Source organism: Bos indicus, chromosome 18, assembly GCF_029378745.1.
Source record: "Bos indicus isolate NIAB-ARS_2022 breed Sahiwal x Tharparkar chromosome 18, NIAB-ARS_B.indTharparkar_mat_pri_1.0, whole genome shotgun sequence".
NCBI classification, from domain to species: Eukaryota; Metazoa; Chordata; class Mammalia; order Artiodactyla; family Bovidae; genus Bos; species Bos indicus.
Genome location: NC_091777.1, coordinates 54,213,407 through 54,224,587, shown reverse-complemented (window position 1 = coordinate 54,224,587; position 11,181 = coordinate 54,213,407). Strand labels below are relative to the sequence as shown.

The 11,181-nt window shown below is 47.2% G+C and overlaps 1 protein-coding gene, 1 non-coding gene and 1 pseudogene across 2 annotated transcripts; 1 reads left to right on the top strand and 2 right to left on the bottom strand.

The window, feature by feature from the left end:
* Positions 1-524: 524 nt before the first annotated feature.
* On the bottom strand, positions 525-4,977 carry PNMA8C (PNMA family member 8C). The gene is given in 2 exon segments (XM_070771310.1): positions 525-559; positions 3,509-4,977. A coding segment is annotated over 1 exon segment (648 nt). The 5' UTR covers positions 4,520-4,977; the 3' UTR covers positions 525-559; positions 3,509-3,871.
* A 3,473-nt stretch (positions 4,978-8,450) lies between these two features.
* TRNAY-GUA (transfer RNA tyrosine (anticodon GUA)) lies at positions 8,451-8,524 on the top strand. Its single transcript has one exon. It is a non-coding gene; the product is annotated as a tRNA-Tyr (tRNA).
* Positions 8,525-9,464: 940 nt separating this feature from the next.
* LOC109572722 (actin-related protein 2/3 complex subunit 3 pseudogene) lies at positions 9,465-10,175 on the bottom strand (annotated as a pseudogene).
* Positions 10,176-11,181: the final 1,006 nt, after the last annotated feature.

Below are 11,181 nucleotides of genomic sequence, written 5' to 3'. Positions count from 1 at the left end.
GGCAGGCAGATTCTTTACCACTGAGCCACCTGGGAAGCCATTTATTTTATAAGTTCATATTTGTATGATATAGCATCAACCACAAAGAACAGTGATTTTTAATTGAACCCACGTTTTCAAAACAGGGGTTTACAGAGGCCAGTTACAACCTTCCATCAGCTAGCACATCCAGTTTACTTAGGGTCTGCAGTGTGTCAGCCGTGTCTGGACCCACACTGATAAGTAGCTTCAAATGGCAACTGTTTTATGCAACAGTTTGCATTACAATCTCAGGATACTCTTCAATTGGTCTAGAGAAACTCGAAAGAGAAGTGGTAGGAGTTTGGGGTTTTATGAGCAGCCTTGAACAATCATTCATGTTGTGTCTACAAACATGAATGTTGTCTGGGAAACACCGCAAGCCCACAAGAAGCACAAATGCAGTCTTAATACAGCAATATGATGAGAAGAAATGTTACACTGGCCTTTGTTGCTCTACAATGAATGTGTCTTGATGGGAGAATAACATACGCCGCAAATGAACGTGCCTGAGGGTTGTGCAGCCTTTATTCTGTAAACTCTGAGGGAGCAAGAGACAAAATAGTACAATATGCTGTGAGTGAGTATGCACAGGTTGGCAATTTACAAGGAATACAAAGATCAATTGTTGTTGTTCAATCAAGTCTTGTCTGACTCTTTGCAACTCTATGGGCTGCAGCATGTCAGGCTTTCCTGTCCTTCACCGTCTCCAGGAGTTTGCTCAAACTCATGTCCATTGACTAGGTGATTCCTTGGTGGCTCAGATAGTAAAGAATCTGCCTGCAATGCAGGAGACTTGGGTTCAGTTCCTGAGTCAGGAAGATCGCCTAGAGAAGGCAATGGCAACCTACTCCAGTATTCTGGCCTGGAGAATCCCATGGACAGAGGAATGGGTCACAGTCCATGGGGTGGCAAAGAGTCTGACACGACTGAGCAACAAAGATCAGTAGAGAGCTACAAACTTTTAGACCATGGACGCTCTTGCAAGTTGTTCAAATATACCTGTGAGGATGGCAGGAATGGCTTTATCCCAACCATTGCCCAAAACAAATGTTTCCGAGGCTGATGGTAGACAGCCAGCTTGCGGAACGGACAGAAATCAGAGTCTTGCAGGCTTTAGATCATATCAAAGGATGAACTCTGAAACTTCCTCTGTCTTGACAGCTGCTGCAAATGCAAGGTCTTAACAGGAGTTTCTGACTGCCTGAGGGTGGGTGGCTTGCCTGCATCCTGGCTGCCAAGGTTGGGGCATGGGGAAAGGACTTCCATCTCCTGGCTCTGGGAGGGGGTCAAAATGGAGGTAGCCTTGCAGAAATAAGAAAGGGGATTGGATGCTGGAATTCACAGACATGACTGACACCCACCATCATAATACATTGAGTGGCAGGGGAGGCGGGCCGTCTCCACTATTACAATTTGGCAGATAAGGATCTGAGTCTGTAAATTGCATTTAAAAAATTATTTGTGGCTGTGCGGGGCCTTCGTTGCTGTGTGGGCTTTCCTCTAGTTGTAGAGAGGGGGGCTACTCTCTAGCTGCAGTGTGCGGGCTTCTCATTATGGTGGCTTCTCTTGCTGTGGAGCGTGGGCTCTAGGGCACTCAGACTTCAGTAGTTGTGGCACACAGGCTCAGCAGTTGCAGGTCCTGGGCTCTAGAGCGCAGGCTCGCTCAGTACTCTGGCCCAGAGCACACAGGCCCACCCAGCTGCTCTGCATGGCACGCGGGATCTTCCCGGACCAGGGATGGAACCTGTGTCTCCTGCACTGGCAGGCGGATTCTAACCCAGGTCTCCCGCATTGCAGGTGGACTCTTCACCAACTGAGCTATCAGAGAAGCTCAGTCCTTATAAAAGACAAAACAAAACAAAAAAATGGCTGTAGACTTTGCAATGGGCAGATTTCCAGAAGAGCCCAAAGCTGAAGGGGTCTGGGCCTCCTCTCCACAATACCCACCCAGCAAGAGGGTTAGTCTCCTGCCGCTATGAATGGCAAAGGGGATTGTGGCCTTGCTCTCGAGCACGAATCTCTCTAAAACATTCTTCCTGCTTGGCTATTCCTCAACTCTGGTAAAAGTTGTGCAAAACCCTGGAATTCCGGACCCTATTTCCTCTTCCACTTCTTGAAAACACCTGTTTACGCAGGCGCCAGAAGCAGCCCACAGTCTCCATAGCAACCCTCTGATCAGCAGCTAGGCTCCAACTGCGACTGCGCAGCTGGTACTCGGGCATCTCCGGGTTGTTACACTCTTTGGGACTCATCCTCACTCAGAAGTTACCCTCACCCCACTCAAATAATACCCACATGCGTATTCAGGTATCACTCCCACAGCTATTCCCTTTTCCAGATCTTTCAGACCCAGGGAATGAACTCAGGTCTCCTACATTTGCAGGCAGATTCTTTACCTTCTGAGCCACCAGGGAAGCCCCAAATGTTGGGTACAACTACTCAAATATTACCTATTCGAGTTTATGTACTCACTCATACTCGAGATGCTACCCACACACTCAAAGGACCCATGCTCACTCATATGTATTCAACTATTCAAACAACTCAGACGTTACCCGCATGTACTCAAATATTTAATATGCATGCTGTGAGGGCAAGGTTTGGGTCTCTTTTGTTCCCTGATGTATCCACAATGCCTGGAATAGTGCCTGGTGATGCTTTCAAACTGCAGTGCTGGAGAAGACTTGAGAGCCCATTGGACAGCAAGAATTTCAAACCAGTCAATCCTAAAGGAAATCAACCCTGCATATCCATTGGAAGGACTGATGCTGAAGCTGAAGCTCCAATACTTTGGCCACCTGATGCGAAGAGTCAACTCACTGGAAAAGACCCTGATGCTGGGAAGGATTGAGGGCAGGAGGAGAAGGGGACGACAGAGGATGAGATGGTTGGATGGCATCACCGACTCAATGGACATGAGTTTAAGCAAACTCTGGGAGATAGCAAAGGACAGGGAAGCCTGGTGTACTGCCGTCCAGGGGGTTGCAAAGAGTCTGACATGACTTAGAGACTGAACAATAACAACACCGTAGGTGTTGGAAACATTTGTTGAGTTAATGAATGATTCATACTCAACCAGATACTATCCACATCTGTTCGCATGGTACCCACACCCACTCAGATGTTCCCAAGTAACTCAAACATTAACCACTCACTAGGAGGGGTGTGAAGGTAGAACCTTGTGTTGGGTACGCTCAGTTCTGTATCCCCAGCTCTTGGAACAGTTCCTGGGGCATGGTAGGTGTGCCATACACACCTGTAGAGTGAATGAATGAATGGACCAGTGATCCCCACTCAGCTAGATGTTAACCGCACCCACTCAGATGTCACCCACTAGTTCACTCAGATAAAAATGCCCATCTTCACTCACACTAGTCAGATGCTACCCATTCTTACTCAAAAGTTACCCACTCTCTTGAATGTTACCCATCCTCACCGCATCATCCACACTACTCACATTCCCCAAATTTACTTAGAGGGTACCCACCTTCCCAAGTCGCTCGGAGAAGGCGATGGCACCCCACTCCAGTGCTCTTGCCTGGAAAGTCCCATGGACGGAGGGGCCTGGTAGGTTGCAGTCCATGGGGTCGCTAGGAGTCGGACACGACTGAGCGACTTCACTTTCATTTCTCACTTTCATGCATTGGAGAAGGAAATGGCAACCCACTCCAGTGTTCTTGCCTGGAGAATCCCGGGGACGGGGGAGCCTGGTGGGCTGCTGTCTCTGGGGTCGCACAGAGTCGGACACGACTGAAGTGACTTAGCAGCAACCTTCCCAAGTCGCTACCTGCACCCACTCAGCTGACACCCAACCTCACTCAGCCGCCCCCAACGCCCACCCGAGGTCACCTCACCACTCCTTGTCAGATGCGTGGTGCTGTCGATTTTTCTTGTGCTTCCCCTTGCCTTTCTTGCCATCTCCAGCCTTGCTCTCCTTCTCTGGGGAGTCCAGAGGTGGCACTTCGACCACTCAGTTGGTGGTCCCGGCCCCCGGCTTCTTCCCTGGCCCCTACACATAGCACTTCCTGGCAGGAAGCTCTTTGGGGCCCATCACTGTTGGACGCAGTTCCTGTCTCAGGATCCCGGACACATCCTCTACCATCCCCGCCTCGCTCTGCAGGAAGAGGGTCGGCTTGGTCAGGAACTGCTTCCGAGGCATGTAGACCAAGCTCCATGTTCTGCCGTTGCTCTTGATTTCCCCGGGGATCATGGCGTAATTGATGCCCTCAGCCAGCCTAAAGGTGGCTGCCACAAAGGCCTTTCCAGCCACTTCAAAGTTTTAGGGTGGGGGCGGGGGGCTTATGATCTCTTCAAACTTCTCATGATTGCAGTCTTCCGGGATACCTCGGATCATCAGGAACTTGTAACTGTTCACCTCAAGGGCCTGGCACCCATGCTGCAACAGTGCAATGTCCTTGCCCCCAAACAGCATCTTGCCCAGCTCTCCAAGTCTGCTGGTGCACACCTGAGCTGCCTCGGGGATCAAAAAATTATCCATGATGCCATGCTCAAAGGTGAAGGGAGAGGCCTCAGAGGGCCCAGTTTGTCCACTTTGGTCAAAGATGCCCTTGGCCCGGCCCACAGGGCTGCAGGTGTCCAGCCTTCTATAATCTTCCTCCGAGGAGGTGCTTGGGAATTCCTTAGGGACTTAAACAGTATGAAGCAGGGGGTGGGTGTCTGCCAGCGGTCTGGGGGATCCTGAGTCCTAGGCCAGGCTGCACCATGGAGGGTCTGAAGATGCTGCTCCCTCGTTCTTGGCGGTGGTCTTCAAAGGTCTTGTAGGCTCTGGCACTCCTAGCAGATCTGGAACTGCTGAACGTTCCGGGGCTGCTGCCACTGGGGTATCGTGGGTGGGTGTCCAGCAGGCAGGAAGGCTCATGCTTTGCCACTGGCCCAAAGGCTGCCCTCACCTCCCTGTGGCCTGGCCGAGACACGAATGCGGCCGCTCGCTGCACTAGCTCCCGCAGTGACGTCACCGCCTCCTGCTCCGAGGCCTAGCAGTCTCCATGGCAACCGTCAGAGCATTGCCTCTGCCGTTCATTCTGCCCAGTCACTTAGAAATCAGAGTCCGAGGGGCTCATTCAGGGATGAGGGGGTCAGCCACCTGCCTTCAGAAGTACACTCTTTTCTCCCTTGAGAAAATGACTGCTTCAAGGAGTCGTGGGACAGGGAATATACAAGATGATCTTGTAACATTTGGGGGTCAGAAAGTAAGGAAATACTAAAAAAATGATGAAAACAGGTGGAAGGGCACAGAGCCAGCTTGAAGCGCTCCCACAGGGCTCCTACGGGTCAAATCTGCACGTTTTGAGCATCAAGGTTATAAACGAGGGCAACAGATCATAGCCCCTTGAATAAAATAGGGATCCACGAATCTATGTGGCTATAAATAAATGGATAAATGGAAAATTTGGTGGAAGAATGTGGGCTCTTACTTTTTCTTGTACAAAACATGAATCAAGAAGAACAAAAATATCTGCCCCCCCGCCCCGCCCCTCCTGGACCACAGTGGCATGTGCGATCTTCCCGGACTGGGGATTGAACTTATGCTGGGTGCCACCGGAACACAGAGTCTTAACCACTGGGCCACCAGGAAGTCCAGGAACAAGTGTGTTCAACTAAAAAGATCCTGCATGTCACAGTGAAGATCTCTCATTTGCAACGACGATCCTGCCGGCCCCAACTAAGACTCAATGCAGCCAAATAATTAAATAATTTTTTTTTAAAAAAGAAGTATTCTAAGTGTTCTCAACACAAGGAGAGAATTTTTTTTTCTTTTTCTTTTCCTTCTTTTCTTTTTATTGAGACAAGGTGGATAGTGGCTGAAATTACTGTGGTAATCATTTCACAATACAGGTAAGTCAAACCCATATGCTGTACACCTTAAACTTATTCAGTGTGTGTCAGTCACTCAGTCGTATCTGACTCTTTGTGACCCTGTAGACTGTAGCCCACCAGGCTCCTCTGTCTATGGGATTCTCCAGGCAAGAATACTGGAGTGGGTTGCCATGCCATCCTCCAGGGAGTCTTCCCAACCCGGGGATCAAACCCAGGTCTCCCAATTGCAGGCAGATTCTTTGCCATATGAGGGAAAGAATCTCAGGGAAAGAACCCCTTGCCACAAGGGAAGTCCAAAATTTATACAGTGATGTATGTCAATTATTTTTCAATAAGACTGAGGGAAAAAGAGACTTGTAATAAAGATATTTCTAACAAACTCCTGGCAAAAAACTTGTTTTTGCATGAATTTATGAATCCTTGGGGCACCATTGCATACCCTGGGTTTACGCACATTCCAAGTTGAGAGGGAGGGGACCAAATGGTTCGGTTATTGGGTCCACCAATATTGCCTGAGAAGTCTCCCTGTTCCTGGCTCCAGACGACGTGTTGGGCATATTTGAGTGAATGAAACAAGCTCTGCTTTTAGGCTTAATCCAGTGGTTATGACTGGCCAGGCCAGCCTGTTTACAGCCAGAGAGAGAAACACTATAATTATCACGACTATAATATTCTGATCCTTGGTGTGGGGTGTAGAATACAGAGTATAATAATTGGGACATGTTTTGCTGAGGTTTAAAGAAAAAACTAAATAAAATATTCTGGGGAAATTTGAGCAACGGATCCTATCTGGACTCACCCGGAAGGCTTCCTGGAGGAGGTGACACTGGAAGGGATCTTGAAGGACACATATAATAACCACAACAACAGTATTGTTTTTACAATGTGTCATCACTGCAACTTACATAGGGTATGCTGCATGCCAGACAACATTCTAAGCCCTGCACCTGTCATTTAATTTTTTTTAACCACTTTTTAAAAAATTCAAATACAGTTTATTTACAATGTTGTGTATGGTATAGCCATAAAATGGAATATTATTCAGCCAAAGGAAGGAATGGAATTCTGATACATGCTTTAACATTGATAAGCCTTGAAGACAGTATGCTAAGGCAAAGAAGCCAGACACAAAACACCACATGTATATGATTCCATTTATATAAAGTCCAGGACTTCCCTGGTGGTCCAGTGGTTAAGACTCTGTGCTCCCAATGTGGGGTCATGGGTTCAGTCCTTGGTCAGAGAAGATCCTGCATGCCATGCAGTAAAAAAAAAAAAAAAAAAAATCTCCAAAATAAGTAAAGCTGTAGAGATATAAAATTGATTAGCAGGTGCCAGGAATTGAGGGAGGGGGGAATGAGGAGTGACTGCTTAATCACTATCAGATTTCCTTTGGGGGTGATGACAATTCTTGGACTAGATAGAGGTGATGTTTGCACAACATTGTGACGGTACCAAATGCCACTCATGTGCACTTTAAAATGGTTACTTTTAAGGCTTCCCTAGTAGCTCAGTGGTGGAGAGTCCTCCTGCCAGTGCAGGAGAAGCAGGTTTGATCCCTGGTCCAGGAGGATCCCACATGCTGCAAAGCAACTAAGCCCATGCACCACAACCACTAGGCCTGTGCTCTGGAGCCCAGAACCGCAACTACGGGCCCATGCACCACAGCTGCTGAAGCCCTAGAGCCCCTGCTCTGCAACGAGAGAAGCAACTGCAATAAGAAACCCACACACCACATGAAGAACAGTCCCTGCTCGCTGTGACTAGAGAGAAGTCCTTGCAGCAACGAAGACTCAGCACAGCCAAAAATAAATAAAGTATTTTAAAAATAAATAGAAGTCATACATGCTTAGCAATGAAAGTGAAAGGGCTTCTCTGGTGGCTCAGATGATAAAGTATTTGCCTGCAATGCAGGAGACCCAGGTTCGATCCCTGGGTCGGGAAGATCCCCTGGAGAAGGGAATGGCAACCCACTCCACTATTCTTGCCTGGAGAATCCCATGAACAGAGGAGCCTGGTGGACTACAGTCCATGGGGTTGCAAAGAGTTGGCCATGACTGAGCAACTAACACTTCTACACTTTATTCCTGCTTAAAATGGTTAATTTTATATTACATGAATTGTACCTCAATTAAAAAAAATTTAAATGACTCTATCTTTGGCTCAAATGTTTAGAATGTTGGTGGGTCTATTCACTATGATGGGGAAACTCTAGGGAGAAATGAGCTATGAGGTCAGGAATTCTGTTTAGGCAGGGGTTCTTAAATTTGATATCCTAGCAGACATTCAAACAGAGTTAGACATACAAGCCTGGAGTGCAGGGAAGAGATGGGGCGGGGATATAAATTTAGAAATCATTGGCACATGGGAGGAATTTTAAGCTGAGGAGCAGGGTGAGATCATCTAGAGAGAGAGTGTGGAGAAAGGAGAGAAAATGGTGGATCAGTGTCAGGCAGAAGAGGAGAAAATGAGAGAAAGGATTAAGGATTGTGCCAGAAGGGAGGGGGCAGGAGAACCCCAAGAGTATGTATTTGAAGAACAAAGGAGTAGCAAAAGACTGGAATTGGCCCAAATATCCATTTATAGGGGCTTCCCTGGTGGCTTAGTCGGTAAAAAGTTTCTGTTTGTAATGCAGAAGACCCAGGTTCAATCCCTGGGTCGGGAAGATCCCCTGGAGAAGGGAATGGGAACCCACTCCCGTATTCTTGCCTGGAGAATTCCATGGACAGAGAAGCCTGGTGGGCTACAGTTCTTGGAGTCGAAAGAGTTGACTTAAGACTAAACCACCACCAGCACCATTCATCTATAGACTGTTTAGCAAATCATGGTACTTCCATATAAAGGGAGACACACACATGTAAAAGAAAAGCAGGAGAGAGTTCTCTTCGCTGGTATGGCAAGATTCCTTTTCTAGGAAACAATGTACTGAAATCCTCAAGATGTACTGCTTACATAACAAAGCAAGGTGTATGTGTTTAAAGCTAACGGAGGGATTACAAAGAGAAAAGTAATGATTCTTGCCAGAGCAACCTAGTAGATGCCACTTTAATCCAGTAATCAAAGCAAACATCCCCAGGGGTAGAATATACTGAAATCAGGTGCGCTTGCAATGACAGACCAAGGAGGACATGTCCAGGGAATCACTTCCGGGGAATTCCTGCCAAAAATGCATCTGATCGCCAGGAGACACCAGACAAATCCACATGCAGGGTCATTACACAAAAGAGGCCTGCCCTTTTCAAAGTGTCAGGGTCACAAACATCCAGGAAAGATGGGAAGGGCTCCAGAGTGAAGGAGGTGAGAAAGAGACGATTGAGTTAAACGTCCGGTCTCACATGACATCCCAAGCTGGAAAAATACAGTTGCTGGAGAGGATATGACTAGGACGATTGACGAGACTGAATATGGACTTTGGATTGAATAAGCGTGTGGTGCTAATGTTGAACTTTCTGAATTTGTAAAAAGTGTTTTTTTTCTTTACCATTATTTATTAAGCATCAGCTTAATACTGCAGACATTTCAAATCACCAGTCAACAACTCATTGTTCCCCACCCATCTCACCCCAAATTTCTTGATAAAGAGCTCTTCAAATAAAGACACACACTCTTCTCTCCTCTGTATAAAACTTTAGGAAATAAAGGCAAAGGACTGCATACATCTTGCTGTAAATGCTGCCCACAGCTGTGAGGACAGTGTCTGCCCAAGGCTGCCTTTATTGTCCAGGTCCTGAAAGACTCTTGTTCATGAATTGTCCCTTCACAAAGCAAGTCCACCACTTGCTGGGTTTATCACTCTGAGAGTCAAAAACTTTCTCACAAAGTTTCAGTCCAGTCTCTTGCCTCAGCCGTTGTACGTAGGCCCTCATCACTTTATCGTCCTGTTTATTTGCAGGTTTGGTGTAAACGGCATTAAGTGGAAAACCAGGCTCTCCGGGAATGGGAAAATTAGTGATTCCCAGTGTATACATTTCTTTCTCGCCTTGGCTTTTAGAAATGCACTTTTGGGGTTTCTTTAGACACTCAGAAACGTAGAGTTATGTATATCAAGGTCCTATCGGCTTCATTCTTAATTTCATAGTTTTTGAAGAAGACATTGGCCTTAAAGTAACAGATAGCTTCATCCACAGTATCCGTCTCTTTTGTCTCTCTAGGGGCAGATCCTTTGAACTGATTTCTGATGGGCAACAGTGCCACGTCTCCAATGAGTGTGGTGTCAGGGTCCATGAAGGAAGAGTAGTAAGCTGGCATCTTGGAAGCGCCCGGGTCTCAACCCCGACGAAGAGAATCTGGTTAGAGCTCAGTGGTTCTGGTCTGGTCAAAAAAATAGTTTTTAATTTAGGTCTTACTCTCTTTTATTTCATTTATTTTTATTTTTAGTCTTTGCCGGGTGGCATGTGAGGTCTTAGCTCCCGGACCAAGGATCAAATTTTAGCCCCTGTACTGGGAGTGTGAAATATATTAACCACTGGACCACCAGGGAAGTCCTGAGTTTCTTGATTTTTGATAACTCCCATGGTTCTATGAGAAAAAGCCCCTCTTATTTTTAGGGAAGGAACACTGACAGACTGAAAGGTAAAGAAGCATGACTTATTCCCAAAAAGTTCTGAAAAAAAATACTATATAGAGAGAAAAGGATGGGGGATGGAGTGTGTCAGTTTCCTAGGGCTGCCATATCAAAATGCTACAATCAGGATAGCTTAAAACAATAGAAATATATTCATTCACTTTTCTGAGGCCAAAAGTCTGAAATCAATAGGGCCATGCTTCTGCAGCTTCTAGAGGAAGTCATTCTTGCCTCCTTGCCTATTCCTAGCTTTTGGTGATTTTTTAATTTATATATTTTTATTTTATTATTTATTTAGGCTGCACTGGGCACCCCACTCCAGTACTCTTGCCTGGAAAATCCCATGGGCGGAGGAGCCTGGTAGGCTGCAGTCCATGGGGTCGCTGAGGGTCGGACATGACTGAGCGACTTCACTTTCACTTTTCCCTTTCATGCATTGGAGAAGGAAATGGCAACCCACTCCAGTGTTCTTGCCTGGAGAATCCCAGGGACAGGGGAGCCTGGTGGGCTGCCGTCTCTGGGGTGGCACAGAGTCGGACATGACTGAAGCGACTAGCAGCAGCAGTAGCAGCGGGGTCTTCATCAAGGCGCATCGGATTTCTCGAGCTGGGACACTCCAGGGCTTCTCTAGTTGCTGTGACGTTAGTTCAAATTCTGGATCGGGAAGATCCCCTGGAGGACAGCATGGCCACCCCTTCCAGGATTCTTGCCTGGAGAACCCCACGGACAGAGGAGCTTGGCGGGCCACAGTCCAAAGA